A 16448-nucleotide genomic window follows, 5' to 3' on the forward strand; every position below is an offset into this window, starting at 1 on the left:
GTGGTCTTCAACCTGCGGACCTCCGGAGGTTTCAAAACTACAACTCCCAGCAAGCCCGGACAGCCGATGGCTGCCCGGGCTTGCTGGGAGTTGTAGTTTTGAAACCTCTGGAGGTCCGCATGTTGAAGGCCGCAGTGGTCTTCAACCTGCGGACCTCCGGAGGTTTCAAAACTACAACTCCCAGCAAGCCCGGACAGCCGATGGCTGCCCGGGCTTGCTGGGAGTTGTAGTTTTGAAACCTCTGGAGGTCCGCATGTTGAAGGCCGCAGTGGTCTTCAACCTGCGGACCTCCGGAGGTTTCAAAACTACAACTCCCAGCAAGCCCGGACAGCCGATGGCTGCCCGGGCTTGCTGGGAGTTGTAGTTTTGAAACCTCTGGAGGTCCGCAGGTTGAAGACCACTGAGGGCGAATGATGAGAAGAGGATAATGAAGGGGGGGGGGTGTGGGGATGATGAAGGGGGGTGGGGATGATGAAGGGGGGGGTTGTGGGATGATTACAAGGGGATGATGAAGGGGGGATGTGTGGGATGATAAGGGGATGTGTGGGATGATGACAAGGGGATGATGAAGGGGGGATGTGTGGGATAAGGGGATGTGTGGGATGATGACAAGGGGATGATGAAGGGGGGATGTGTGGGATAAGGGGATGTGTGGGATGATGACAAGGGGATGATGAAGGGGGGATGTGTGGGATAAGGGGATGTGTGGGATGATGACAAGGGGATGATGAAGGGGGGATGTGTGGGATGATGACAAGGGGATGATGAAGGGGGGATGTGTGGGATGATAAGGGGATGTGTGGGATGATGACAAGGGGATGATGAAGGGGGGATGTGTGGGATGATGACAAGGGGATGATGAGGATGTTAATGACGGGTCTGGATGATGACAGGGGGGGATGAGGTATTTCCCACCCTAGGCTTATACTCGAGTCAATAACTTTTCCTGGGATTTTGGGTTGAAATTAGGGGTCTCGGCTTATACTCGGGTCGGCTTATACTCGAGTATATACGGTACGTAAGTTTGGTAATTGGAAACCAGTCTTAACTTGGGTAAAAAGGGTAAATTTCAGGTTTTGTCTAAACGATCAAGTTTAGGCCGGGGCTAACTGAAGGAATTTAGCTACATTCTCCAGACTATCACAACCTCGGTGTTTCTCTATAGGGTCGGGGGGAAGCACTGAGGATGTATCATTGTTATCCCTTGATAGTACAAAATGTCACCATGTAGCCCTTTTCCAGCCTTTGGAAATGTCTCAACCAAGCATACAGGAACAGAGCCTCAATGTGAACATATTTGTAAATATGTATGGTGGAAATGTTAACATTTAAATTTCTAAACTGTAGCAAGATGGTACGAAATCTTGACCTGATGGGGATAATCTTTAGGGGAACTCCGGCCCTAAGACATCTTATCCCCTATTCAAAGGAATAGCTCCTGCCAATGGGGACCCCCGCAATCTCGCATACAGCACCCACCTGTGGGAGCTGCACGCAGCACTGCAGCCTCCGAGTCTGCCGGGTCATCACACCCCCTCCCAGAGACTTGCATTGCGGGGGCGGGGCTTGACATCACAATACTCCGGCCCCGTAGTCGTGACCCGGAAGACTTGGAGGCTGCATCGCTGGGGATAAGATGTCTTAGGGCTGGAGTACCCATTTAAGGCATTTGTTAATGCACCAGTCCCATAAATAAGAAATATGGGTTACCTAAAGACCTCAAGCACTCAGCCCTTCAATGCACACTGGAAATTGCAATGCTTGCTTAGAAATATCAGACAAGCAAAACACATTATTATTTTTTTTTTTTAATATACCACTACACCTCAAATCTTAACATACTTTCTTAAACAATAAAATTGGTATGTAGATTATACATCCATGTTCGCAACTGTGTCTTTTCAAAGACTGGTAGTTTCATTGACTTTTGGATTTCAAGGACATTTGTATAGACTATATGGGATTAGCAGTGGGACTAGTGCATTAGCCGCCTTTAGTCATGTGGTTATCGAAGATTAACAGGGAGTGAAAAACAGTACACCCCAACAACAACTTGTATCATTGCTCATTGCTGGCAGCCTGTAAACAAATGGCCAAGAAAACATCTGTGTGGATCAGAGAAGAACTAAATAGTAGAGTACTGGGTTGTTTTTTATTTTAGAAGATTTGCGGCTTCTTTTACTGATCAGTTGGGTACACCCTTTAATGGAGCCATGACTGCTGGGATGGAACCCAATGAATCCTGGCGGATACCACCACTATAATATAAGCATTACAGAATATGCCATTATTGCTGGAAAAGAAAAAAACACCAATGGTCACAGAGTTTTAGGTGTTTGCAATTTTCTTTTCAATTCCTTCAAAACCATACAGTTCGCAGACAAAGCTCCATACAATAGAAAAAAAAAACGAAACTATAGGAAGATGGCATTATACTGAGATAAAGGGCAGAATGTATTTCCCACAGGGGACCCCATGGCAAACATATATACTAGGCCTTATGGACACACGAGCCAATCAGGTCTCTTATTCAATTTGCTAATCTGCATTTACAAACTGAAACCTAGAATCTGATCGCTTTCTAGGGGTAACCCCACAACTTTTTGTCTGCAATATAGGCCTCTGGTATCCAAGTTATCTCGATAAAAGCAACCAATCTGAGTCCTTGTTTTATGTTTCTGGTACACGTGACAAAATGAAATCTAAACTCTGATAGGCTGCTAAACTTCTCCACTCCTGTGAAGCACACACAACTAGAAGTTGCATTTAGTTTGGAGCGATTATTGGAAATATACACAAGCCATGGCAGTAACAAAAAAGAACCTGACCAGGAAGGAATTTGGCAGGGGAGTAGATGGTAAAGCAGCAAATTAACCACTGAGTGCCCTGGTGTTGAAGAGGTTAACATATAGAAAGCTGTCAAGTTACAAGGAAACCCAGAAATACATGAAAAAAAGGTTTCCATGTATCAATATAATGTTTTAAGTGAAAAACACAAATATTATAGTATGGAGATATATATATTTGCACATGTATATCTATATGTATATATATATATTTATTTATTTATAAAAAGAACAAAGCTCAACTTTGTTAAAAAAAAAAAATTTTAATTTGACTTTAGTCTTCAAAAACTACAAAAAAATTACCAGTGCTTCCCAGAATCCTTAGCGACTCACGGCAGGTAACTCGTTACATTCAGCGATACCCCATTACCCTCCTGGGGGGGCATTGGGGTTTAACGGGATCACTTCTAATAATGCAAAACGGACCATAAATATGTAGCATTACCCCTTAAAAGCCAGAAGAAATGTACTATTCTTGTGCAAAGTATTGATGGCTCTGAAGAGGTTATACATTTTTGTGTCTGGTTTTACTGTTTGTTTGAGAATCCCGTTACTTTTCATACATTCAAACCTGAGTGTTCTTTCCACAAACACCCAGAACCCACCTCTCCCCTGCTGAAAATGAACCTTCTGCAATATATATTAATATGATACAAAGAAGTTAAATAGTTCAGATTTAAAGAACTGGAAGAATTGACATTCAAACAATTTTTTAAGCAATTGGCAGAAGAAATTACATTCGATTTGACTTCTATCAAACACCACTATCCAGTACTTCCATATTGTCCCCACATGGACTGAAAATAATCTTAAATGCATATTAGTAATTCTATGGGTTCTGGCTGGGACCCAAGTTCGAGATACTCTCAAGGCCGGAATTGTAAAAACATACTATTGCTCATTTCTTACTTCCTAATGCTATGAGAAGTTACTATATGTAGTGCAGTAGGTCCATTTTCATTCATTATATATGCAGTGTTTCAGTAAAGTGGCACTCTCTGTATTACATATATATTACAATGTGAAGGTCACTCGTTCCTCTCTTCTGGAGGGTGCAGTCTAAGGGCAGAATCTCCTTGAAGGACGCCACTAGACATGTAAGAAGCCACACTGTCCTCTGCACCAAATAGTGAGGAGGATCCCGCCAGGTTCACCATTTCTTCTGTCAGGAAAGGCACTGCGTTCTCAAGATCTGGTTCTTTTCCTTTAAAACAAAAGAAATCCATTTATTATCCTTAATAAGTAGAAGAGCACATTACCACTGAAAAACATCAGTATAGTATAATGGGCCTATTCTGCAACTCTAATGGCCATTAGACCAAATTTTTTGCTGTGTTCTTTTTTATTTTTATTTTACACTGTCCCATATCTGCTTACTATGTTAAGTTCTCATTGAATTGAGCTAATCTGTTCCAAAACCACATCAAAATATAGTGTCAAAAAAGTGAAAACACAAAGAAGAAATCGGAGGTCACCCTCAGAATTTTTGCTGCATATTAAGTTGAAAAAGAAGTCAATGCAAGTAGACTAGCATCCTGTAATTTCAGTCCTTGCACTTTCTTTTCAACTTGACACCCACATGTATTGGTTTGGGAGTGCTGCAAAAATTCTGGTATTTATATTTATATATATATATATATATATATATATATTTTTTTTTTTTTGCAAAGGAGACATTTTTTTTGGGCACATAAAGGGTTTAAAATAAGCATTTGCACTTAAAGGTTTAGTCCTGGGAACTTAACTTAACAGACACATCCCCTATCCTGTAGATAGGGGATTAATGTCTTGATAAATTTCTTATTGCAGTGGGGAAAGGTGTCCGACTTCTGGGACAAGTGCAAGTGACGGCACACTCAGCCGGTGGCACTGCAGCCAGTGATTGGCTGAATGAGCCATCACTTGTGCTTGTCCAGGAAGATGGGGACCAAAGCTAGCCAAGGTCAGGTAAGTAGATGGGGCCCTGTAGAGGAGGTCACGGGGGTCCCAGTGGTCAGACCCCCTGAGATCAGACACTTAACCCCTATCCTGTGGATAGAGGATATGTGTAGGCTAAATTCAGTTCCCCGGACTTTCCCTTTAAGTGCAAGAGGCTTCTTTTGAACCATTTATGTGCCAAAATATTAAAATTTATATGCCTAACAGAAATGGTTATAATGCTAAACTGATTGGAAATGAAGGGACATTATACCATTAAGTTATATAAATGTAAGTATAATTTTAAGTGTAATAAATGTAATCGTAAGAAAAAGGCCTATCTCAGATGCCTTTTGAGATGTTCTCAAAGAACAGCCCAAAATAGACATAGTGCACATAGCCTTACTTATAAAGGAAGAGACTTCTAATTCTCCCCCTTGCACATGGTGGCACAGCTACCAAATCTTCCATGTGTAAGGCAACATTCACGCTACCGAATTTCCACCTAGTGGGGGCACTGCTCTGCTCGCTGAAAGAAACTTAGCCATCTAGCATATGAACGACCCGCTCACAGCCAGCACCACTTCCTCTGTTACCATGTGTCACCCCAGTAGTAAGGAGATCACATGAGGAGGTGGTTTGCTACAGTGTGTCACCCCAGTAGTAAGGAGATTACATGAGGAGGAGGTTTGCTACAGTGTGTCACCCCAGTAGTAAGGAGATTACATGCAGAGGGGGTTTGTTACAGTGTGTCACCCAGGTAGTAAGGTGATTACATGAGGTTTATTACAGTGTGTCACCCCAGTAGTAAGGAGATTACATGCAGAGGGGGTTTGTTACAGTGTGTCACCCAGGTAGTAAGGAGATTACATGAGGAGGTTTATTACAGTGTGTCACCCCAGTAGTAAGGAGATTACATGAGGAGGTGGTTTGTTACAGTGTGTAACCCCAGTAGTAGGGTGATAACATGAGGAGGAGGTTTGTTACAGCTTGTCACCCCAGTAGTAAGGAGATTACATGCAGAGGGGGTTTGTTACAGTGTGTCACCCAGGTAGTAAGGTGATTACATGAGGAGGTTTATTACAGTGTGTCACCCCAGTAGTAAGGAGATCACATGAGGAGGAGGTTTGCTACAGTGTGTCACCCCAGTAGTAAGGAGATTAAATGCAGAGGGGGTTTGTTACAGTGTGTCACCCAGGTAGTAAGGTGATTACATGAGGTTTATTACAGTGTGTCACCCCAGTAGTAAGGAGATTACATGAGGAGGTGGTTTGTTACAGTGTGTAACCCCAGTAGTAGGGTGATAACATGAGGAGGAGGTTTGTTACAGCTTGTCACCCCAGTAGTAAGGTGGGGTGTGTCAAAGGGTGGAGATAATGGGCAGGGTCAAGTGGGCGTCACAATTAGCTTTCACCTAGGGTGGCAAAAATCCTTGCACCAACCCTGGCGTCATCTGCTGCTAATAAAAGCACAGAACTTCTGCGCCACCATTGATGGCAATGCAGTCTGCACAGAATGAATGTTTCTTTCAAAAATACTGTACATACAGCCATATAGTTCTTGCAACTCCTTGGATCTTATAGTTTAACTATAACTTGCTCACTTCACCTTTGCTGTGTTGACCTTACCTGAGCAAGAGGAGTTGAACTGTGGATTTAACCCTTTTGGAGGCATTTCAGCTACATTCCTCTCCAGATCCACTGAGAGCTGTTGTATCTGAATATAAAGCATTGTTAAATTACATAACATGACCCCAAATCATTTACATATCATAACACATTGTATTTTATGCACCAATATTAAGAAGATATTTAAACATTATTATATTAACACTCTGGCCACAATGTACTTTTTGTCAGGCTTAATGGCTATAAGTTTACAACTTTACAAGAAAGCTGAATACGTGAGGCCTTCGTTCAGTCCTAATGACTTAAGGCGTGAAGCCAGTGAATCCACTGTGCTTCTTCACGTAACTGAATCTTTTTCAAGTTTCCATGTCGGGTCCCAACTTGCATTGGGAGAAACCCCAGAACCCCAAATTCCAGGAGTTGCTCCTATGTGACTCTCTCTTGTGTCTCGATAGCAGCATATCCACTTGAGTATTGATTGTGCTGATGTGTTTTAAAATGTGTCTTCGCAACTGTTGGATAGTATTTCCAAAATACAGTTTGGGACGAGTGAATTGAGCCACAAATAACATCTCCCACGGTCTGACAATTTATGAAATCATGAATGAGATATACATATGATTATCAACAGGGTTAATAAATTCCTTGGTACAGGGCATGTACTGGCAGAATGTACACTGACCACAAGGGTGAGATCCTCTTGACAGAGATCTCAGCCAGATGGTTTGGTTTTTTTAAGGTCTAGAAGCTTTCTATCAGTCAAAAATTTCACCCTTTCAGCAATTTATTTTAGCTCTTAGGTATTGATGTTATTCCTTTTTGTTATTCCTATTGATGTTATTCCTTTTTTGAGGGATTAGGGGTGAAAACTGTGCCAACTAAAAAAAATATTAGCTGATGTGGGTTTGCAGTAAATTTCTGTGTGCAGATGACCCTTCCGGTATAAGGACCTAGTCAGATCAAAATGAAGTCTTTAAACGTGAATATCCCAAGTAAAGTGCATACCTATTGTGTTACAATTGAGTAACTCTACAAATTAATAAAAGTATTGTTCAGTGCCATCCTAAAAATCTAAACATCGTCCATAAAACAACCCCAAAACTATATGTATGATGTGTATTCAGGAAATCATTCAGAAAATACTATAGTGTCTTCTCACCACCCTAAGAATAAGTTAGCATAATTTGATGCACAGAGAGCACCCAAATGGTGAATTTTAACAGAAAATAATAAATAAAACCCAACATATTTACTGAAAATGTGGTGCATTTGAGCTGAGGAAAACCAGACAGATCAGAGAATGTTTAAAAAAAAAAGATTTTGTAGGGAAAAGTGCAAAACCTTAGTAAATACAGTGGAAAAAAATGTAGGGAATTAAAACCCACAAAGAGAACTCCACTCCACTCTTAGTAAATCAGGGCCAATAAGTCCAGTGCATGCAGTGGCATGCTGAAATTATGTTTAAACACATACCAATAAGACTAGTTAGTTAAGGCATTTAATCTTTAAAGGCATATAATTAAAAGTTTTAATTGTCATATAGTGAATGAGAAATCTAGGGGTCCACTTTTGCGATCAACTGTATATATTAAAAAAATATGTCCCAACTCACACCTCCTCCACTGATGGAAACAACTGACGTGCCTTTATGTGATTCAGAGTCTAAATATGTGCAGTACTGTTACTTGCATAAACATTATTATTCTAAGATTCTGGCCACAATGCTCTGCTGGAACAACCTTTGGTGCCCAGATGACCTCACTGACTTTTAATGGGGATTTACAGGCTCCTGTCATTTTGCCTACTGCACTATTTTCTGCATGAAATCTGCCAAGATTGCCAAAGGGGGCTCTAATTGGAACCTCTGACATCATTGTGAGCAGGGCCCTATCTTACTTTGGGTCATTGTCAATAGTTTTTTATTCTTCAGAATTATTATTCCATCCCTATCCTATAGAGTTCAGTATCTTTTAAAGGAGTATTCTAGTTTAATAAAATGTACCCTTATTTAAAGGATAGGGGATAAGTAACAGATCGCGGGAAGGCTGCATGGACCCCTCGCAATCTCCTGCCCAGCTCAACATGGTCAACAAGCCTCCTCCTTTGGCTCTCCCATAGAAATGAATGGAGGATGCATGCCAAACCCCGCCCCATGGACAGATAGAGCCAGAGCATTGTGCAGGAAATTGCAGGGGGTCCCATTTTTTTTTTTTTTAAAGCCGAGGAACGTGCTCTCGATTCACCCAAAGTGCAAGGAAAAGTGCAAACGTGTCACACTAAAAAAACGTGCACAAAGGATGCGGTCTATCGCAAGCCCTTCTCCGATAGGAGAGATGCCCCCCAACAAACCTTACCCTTCGCCTCCGGACCAAAAGGTACCTGTGAGGTTCCAGGTTCGATGTCCCTTTTCGCCGAAGCTACTAGGGGACCACAAATGCTCCCGGCATCCCCCTTGGCGTTAGCCAAGGCATTTGCCCGCAGAGCCGATAACGGTAGGTACCCTGCCAAAGCAGGAGTACCCGGGGTGTTTGCAGGGAGGTGCGGAACCTAATGACCACACACACCTCCCCTAGACCGCCAGGAGGGACACCCAGAAGGGCTACCGCATCCTGACAAATCCTGTGAACACACAACACGCAAAAAGTGACACAGTGAGACAAAAAATAAATAAATAAGTGAATGTGTGCAGATATACTGCCCGGACATCTGGCCGGATCTATAAAAATTTCTCTGATCCTAGAAAGAAGGCCGGGAATCAAGAGGTGAGTGCCACAAGGTGAAGAGATTATGGTGCCCGTGCTTCAACTCAGTGAGCCAATACTCCCAGTGAGTTTCGGCACCTTGGGGTCACCACTCCCCGAGGCACAAAAGTACCTCGGCTCTAGACCCTCTCAGCCTTATGGCGAGACCCGGCGGGAACAGGTCACATCGGGGCAGCCGTCGAGCTGATTCCTCAGAACCAGCCCCGGAAAGCCCTGGTACACCTGCATCCTCCATGCAGCACCCATCCCCACCAGCCCCATACCGGCGTCACCGTACACCGGCATGAAAAACTGATAAGAACAGATACTACACTTGATCTTAGCCAAAAGGCCGAGAAGCGATGGAGGGGGTCCCAGTGGTCGGATCTTTCTGCGATCAGACACTTATTTACTAACCTCTAGATAAAAGATAAAGTGTCCTTAATTTGATTACCCCTTTAACTGATAGCTACTTTCTTCTCCCTATCTGGTACTGAAAGAGAATTAGCAGAAACCAGCCACTGCCAGCTGCCTGAGCATATCTACCTGCCTTCTTCTTGCACTATTAATATAGATATTCTCACCGGTGATAGACTGGTATTCATGGCAGGAAGACTCCATTCACCTACGCAGAGGCCAGCACTGAAAACCTGCAAAAAGTATTGAAGTTATAATATAATAAACATATATACTATATAGCTATATGTGGATACATGGCTAGTACATTAAAGGGGTATTCCAGGCAAAAACTTTTTTTTATATATCAACTGGCTCCGGAAAGTTAAACAGATTTGTAAATTACTTCTATTAAAAAATCTTAATCCTTCCAATAGTTATTAGCTTCTGAAGTTGAGTTGCAGTTTTCTGTCTAACTGCTTTCTGATGACTCACGTCCCAGGAGCTGTGCAGCTCCTATGGGGATATTTTCCCATCATGCACAGCTCCCGGGACGTGACATCATCATTGAGCAGTTAGACAGAAAACTTCAGAAGCTAATAACTATTGGAAGGATTACGTTTTTTTAATAGAAGTAATTTACAAATCTGTTTAACTTTCCGGAGCCAGTTGATATATAAAAAAAAGTTTTTGCCTGGAATACCCCTTTAAAATAAAAAAAATTACCGTCATTATTGATGAGTAGGAAAATGCGCATCAGCAAATATTGCCATGTGAGCAAAGTAATTTTACCTAATTGTGTTTTATGAAGATTTAAATATTTCCAGCTATGTTAACATGTTGCAGGTTTTATGTAGCATTTTTTTTTATCACATTACATGTTTTTATGTTGATTTGTCCAGTCAAAATAAAATTGTGACATTTTGCAGCAATGTCTGGAAAATGAAAGAAAAAATGCAAGGTGTATAACTACTATATATCCTGATGAAATAGAGATAGCAGCAGCGGCATACAGATCTGGGTGAGGAGAGGAAGGGTTTCTAAGCTGCCAGGAGGGATCTGATAGGTGATGATGTTATCCTGTAGTTCACAAAAACAAGAGGACAGACCAGAAAAGGACAGACCACTTTGACACATTGAACACAGAGATTTTCTGTGGGTCAGACAGGTGTTTACATGACCTAGTTACAGTAATGAAATTAATTGATTATGAAACGGAAATCCACCATGGTGACTGTAAGCTTGTGTGTATGGTAAGATGTAGAAATGACAGATATCTATAAAGCAAAACTTTAGAAAATTTGCAGAAAGCAAAGCATTAGGGAGAGAAACATTTTATTTAGCAGGAACATCATCAAAATATTCAAAAAAATTCACACATTTTACTGAATATATATAGATATATGTTCTCTATCTATGGGCTACGTACATCTAGAACAGCAGCAGAATCCAGACTATAATGCTGACTTCTGAGCAGCAACTGTAGTCCTTCCAAACTGACATCAGTACTGTCCAGAGAGTCTGGCAGCTCTTGCCTAGGAAAATCAATTAATACATTTTACTCATGCAATTTTAGAATACTTTTCTACATGTATTTGTTTGGTGTATTTGCTCTGACACTGCTACATTGGGACAGAGGTGGCAATTATTTCCCCCCTTTTTGTTGTTATTTGTGCATGATGTGTGCAGCTACACAAGCATATTCTTGGTGACAGTACCTTAAGTTATGATCCCATGATGCCAAGTTTTGTATGTTTTAAATTAACTTGTATTACGCCAGAGGTGTATTGCCTCCTCTTTTTATTTTCGTGCCAGATGTTTTGCATTCTTTAGCACTATGGATTAGTGTCGTCTCAAGCTTTTTTTTTGGCTTTTTGTGCTGCTCGAGACAATGCATCATAACTCAGCTGATCACAGGAGGCTTGGCTGCTTCTTATTTTCTTACCTGACAAGTGGACTTGCTGATTATGTGTGTGCGTATCTGTATTACCCGCTGTGCCAGTGTTGAACGTGTCCCTGCTATCTGCAGAGATCACGTGACAGCAGGAGACGCATTTAACACTGGCATGGCGGGATGTACAGATGCATCGCACACATAATCAGGGGGCTAACTTTAAGGCTGCATTCACACCTTGTTTTCAGCCTACGGTTGCCGGATCCGGCAGGGGGAGGGAAAAACCGGGTGCTCCCGTACCCCAGCCAGATCGGCGCTGAAATCCATTTACTTTAATGAGCTGAACGGGGTCAGACGGTGACCACGGTCAGCTCATTTTTGACCCGTATCCAGTTTTGTGACCGGACCTAAAACCGTAGTATACTACGGTTTTAGGTCCGGTCACAAAACTGATACGGGTCAAAAATGAGCTGACTGGGGTCACCGGCTGACTTTGTTTGGCTCATTAGAGTAAATGGACTTCAGCGCCGGTCCGGCTGGGGTACGGGAGAGCCCGTTTTCCCCTCCCCCAGATGGTAACCGTAGGCTGAAAACGATGTGTGAATGCAGCGAAGAAGCATCCAAGTACCCAGTGATCCGCTGACTTGCAACGCATTGTCTTATGCTGCTCAGAAGGCCAGGAACGGCCCACAAATACACAAATCCATAGTTTCGCAGAATTCTAAACTTTCAGGGAAATCAAAAAGACTATTAAAGGCAATGATCCACCCCTGACAGGTATTACTAGCTAATTAAAAGCATTAATAACTTGGGGGTCATAATTATAAAGTAATAAAGACCTGAAATATCCCTTTATATGGGACTGAAGTATGTAATATGTGATGAATAGGAAGCATTCAGTAAGTCACAAATCATAGGGGGAAATTTATAATTGCCCTATACCAGCATAGAGTCCCAAAATAGTGCATTTTTTTAGCAAGCCTCAACTTTGCAAACCCCCACCTTGCACAAAACTTTATGGATGGAGTTTGCGCAATGGCGTAAGTACTGTAATAAAAGGAAATATTCACTGACCTCTCTAAGGGATTCCTCCTTCCTCGTGCCTCCAACTGCTGGGATCCGGAGAGCTGGGGTGGGCTACAACTTTCTTTTCCTTCCAGTATAGATTGAACCATTGCAACTGGCAACACTGGAGGGTCAGAGCATGCACTGCAGCCACTTAGAGAGACATCTGCTTCTGATGATCCCTTTACTACTGGACTGATGGGCTCTTCCTTAATCAGTAGAAGGCACTTACCCCTAGAAGTGAACATGCAAACAATGGCCCATATTTAGTAATGTGCTTGATTTTTGTTCCAGACAGATAGTCCAAGTCTGTCTGACAGAAATAAAAAAATGTGTGCCAATAAATACAGTTACAACTCTAATAAATTAGGCTTTGCTCTGAGGTAATGCAATCAAATGTTAACATCCATCACACCTCATCCAAGTTTTCAGAGCAGCCATATATTTACGTAGACTTCCCATGTAATTCCGCATGGGCTAAGAGTGGACAATGGAGCGAAATATAATAATTAAAAAGTACGGTAATAAAAATGGGATCTTTTAAATGATAATGTTCTGTATGTATCACACATCCTTACCTTTCTCCTTCAGCACTAGGTTGTGTAGTCACTGAGTTGGTGGGTAGAGTCTCTGTCACATCAGATATAATAGGCCCAGCACTAACAGCAGGGCTGTTTAAAGAGGATGCTGGATCTGTAGGTGGCTGCATAGAGAACAGTGAATGAGACAATCAAACCTTATAAAGCAGGGGACAACAGGATGACAATACAATGGCATTACCAAAGGAAACTTTTAGGTTGCTTTTCTTTTGTTATCCAAAATATTTATTCCCCTTATATCTATCCTCTAGAGAACAGTACAGAGACCTTCATGCACATTAGCGTGTCAGCCACAATAATCTAATGTGCATTGACAATTTAATGTAAATGCCCATCCTAAAATACTGTTTTGTTTTTGTGTTATTCCTGTTTATATAAATATGTCATAAAAGTTTGATAGATGTGGGTTCCAACTTTGAAGCTATACCTATGTCCAGAACAGGGCCCCTGACCACCCAATCCATGAATGATAGCTGGGGTTACATAAACAGCTGTGCCCCCTGTGTTCCGTTCTTTCTGTAACTTCTATAGAAGTTAAATGGGGGTTAACTTGCCCTCCTATGCTTTTTGTCTCACATTGAAGATAAAGAAATAGTGGGTCTAGCTTTGATTTGCTGTTTCTTTATCACTAATTTACTTATAGGGTAGTCATGGAAACAGTGGTAAATAATAAGCTTAGCTGTTTTTGTAATCCTGGACACCTTCCTGTTTAGCTTCCACCAGGGCTTGCTTCTACCAAAAAGTTATAGTATATCCTAAGACAACCCTTAATATATTAAAATTCTCCCACCACATTCTGCAGTGGCTGACGGACATGGCGGGATAAGCCCTACCGGACTTTCATGCCTATTATTTAGCTGCCCAATTACGCTTAGAACGCCCCTGGATACTCACAGATCCCCTTCTCAATCCTGTACATCCCTAGCCCATTATTTCAGACCTCATCTGAATGCACTTTCCACCAGTGGCAGAGGCCTATTTCCTTTTCATAGAATCGCTCTGCAGGTATGGAAAATCACTCAAACTCTCCATTCCTATTTCAATATTATTCCCTTATGGGATAATCCTGGTTTTTAAAGTCTCCTAATTTCTCTTTCCTCTGAGTTATAGCCCTAGTTTTGACTGACACACAGGTCCCAGCTCATGCACATCTTAGCGCGCTCTCTGCCTCTAGCACTGCGCATGCGCACTGAGGAGGCAGGCGGCGTGAGCGAACGCTTGCCAGGATAACATGCTGCGCACACACGGGGGATAAGCTAAGATGCGCATGCGCTGGGACCTGTGTGTCAATCGCACAGTGGTCCCAGCGCTAACATACAGGGGATAGGCGTGGCGGCAGCGGGGCATAGCAAACCTCGCGCCACGTCTATCCGATTGTGTGTGGCTGCTATCAAATACTTTTTTGGAGTAATAAAAGCAGAGAGAACTAAGGTAAAACACTACTTTAGACACAATCTCCACATAGTACAAAGGTTATATAGCCCCAAATTCATGACAGTTGCACTTTAAAGACTTTCTCTCAGATTCAGATAGATTATAGCCTCCACTGGGACTGGGAGTTTAGGCAACCTAGGCTAGCAATCTTTGATAATCCCCTCATTTTAAGATCTCAAGGACCTAAAGTTCATAATTCTGTGGGTTCTGTTCACCTCATTGTTACTAAGCAGTCTCAAACCCCCAACCATCTGAAACCTTTAGGAAATTATGCTTGCCCTCTTTCTGCCCTCTTCCTATATAATGGTTTTTCCTGCAGCTAACAAAAAGATAATACAACTGTAGTTGTATGGGCAGGCTACCCATAGATACTTGTCATAGATGCTACAGACTGAAAGCTAATTTGGAGCTGCCCCTATGTTCATTCCTTTTGGCAGGATTTTAATGATTATCTTCATTCCTTTCTATATCTTTTTGGGAGTCCTGGCAACATCATGCTTGCATTTTTTTCAGGGAAACCTTGTTTTTAGCTTGTAAAATGAGTGCCCTCAGATGGATAGGTTCTTGGTCCCTTTTCTATCTCAATGGAAAACCCTCATTAATTCTGTTATACTGTTTGAAAAAATTGTGTTTAAGAATCGGGATTGTCCAAATAAATTTGAAAAAGTCTAGGGTGCTTGGTGTAGTTCATTTCTCACTCCATACTCAGCATCTACTTTTCAAACTCTACATGACTCCTTACTTGTGCATCAGTACCCCTGATTCCCTCGCTCCTTCTTTTCCCTAGATTACACTCCATAAATTTTCTCTTTATGGCCACAGGGCCGGCGTTGGGGTGGGGCAACCCGGGCAGTTGCCCAGGGCCCCCATCCAAAATGGGGCCCCTGAAAAGCTTTAGGGCATTACTAACACTACTGCATTTTGCGTAAAATCCCAGTGTTTTTTTCGTGGTTTTGCAATTCGCAGCAAAATACAGTAGTGTCAGTATAGTCCTAAAGCTGTCCGGGCTGCAGAAGGGCCATAGACAGCACTAGCAGACTTGCTATGGACCTTCTAGGACCTGCGATGTCTCCTATAGGCTTTGACTCCTAATGATGTCATCCCAGGTCTTGGAAGATCCATAGTGGGGGGAATTCATCAAGCCATTCACCCTCCTTTTTTTACATACATTTGTTGCATCTTATGTCGCAATACATCACAACTTTTCTATGTGCCAAATTGTTTATGTCGTTATCCATACCAAACTGTGTTTTGACTAAATATAGCCTTTTTTTGCAGTGGGCGCACATTCATCATGTGCGACAAACGCATATAGTCCGTTGTTTTATCACATCATTAGTTTATTTGTCGCATTTCTACACCATGTATTTTATGGTGTAGAAAAAAGGCTGTTTTTTTTTTTACACCACCGAATCAGAATACCGGGCATCACCTCGTATTCATTATACCGAGCATCCCCGCACAATCAGAATGCGGGGCATAAATGCATAATCAGAATGCGGCAACTAGCTATTGCTAGGACCCGTGGCTAATACCGAACATCACCGGGGATACAAATTCATCACCGCATCTAAAATGTTTACAAATGCTTCCCGGCTGCTCAGCGGTGCTGATCGGGACCACTGCGTACAAAACACGGTGTCTCGATCAGCTTAGGACACGCGAGGAGGGTCCCTAACTTCCTCCTCGGCGTCCGATCGGCGAGCTACTGTTCCATGCCTGAGATTCAGGCCTGAGCAGCAGAGCGCCGACAGGGGTCTCTTAACTTTGCCTGGCCCGGCGGGGGTCCCCTCAGGAGTGATGGCGGCTGTGGACAGGAGCGGTGGCAGTGGCAGAAGCAGTGGTGCATGCGGCAGGATACAGCAGGAGGTGAGGCCTGTTCACCTCCTGCTGTTGCTTATCAACAACTCTTAGCATGCACAGCCAAA

At 42.4% G+C, this 16448-nt stretch overlaps 1 protein-coding gene and 1 non-coding gene across 5 annotated transcripts in view; both read right to left on the reverse strand.

The window, feature by feature from the left end:
- Nucleotides 1–797: 797 nt before the first annotated feature.
- The window catches only part of HSF4 (heat shock transcription factor 4), an 87536-nt gene continuing 71885 nt past the window's right edge, over nt 798–16448 (reverse strand). For all 4 annotated transcript variants that reach the window (XM_056526248.1, XM_056526246.1, XM_056526247.1 and 1 more), the window contains 6 exons: nt 13066–13190; nt 12497–12721; nt 10958–11063; nt 9717–9782; nt 6392–6479; nt 798–4050 (listed from right to left, as the gene is read on the reverse strand). In XM_056526248.1, the coding sequence (XP_056382223.1) occupies nt 3875–4050; nt 6392–6479; nt 9717–9782; nt 10958–11063; nt 12497–12721; nt 13066–13190 (786 nt within the window). In that variant the 3' untranslated portion in view covers nt 798–3874. The remainder of the gene's footprint in view (nt 4051–6391; nt 6480–9716; nt 9783–10957; nt 11064–12496; nt 12722–13065; nt 13191–16448) is intronic.
- Nucleotides 9309–9496, reverse strand: LOC130277895 (U2 spliceosomal RNA). The gene has a single exon (XR_008845627.1). It is a non-coding gene; the product is annotated as a U2 spliceosomal RNA (small nuclear RNA).

The sequence above is a fragment of the Hyla sarda genome, chromosome 6 (assembly GCF_029499605.1).
Source record: "Hyla sarda isolate aHylSar1 chromosome 6, aHylSar1.hap1, whole genome shotgun sequence".
NCBI lineage: Eukaryota > Metazoa > Chordata > Amphibia > Anura > Hylidae > Hyla > Hyla sarda.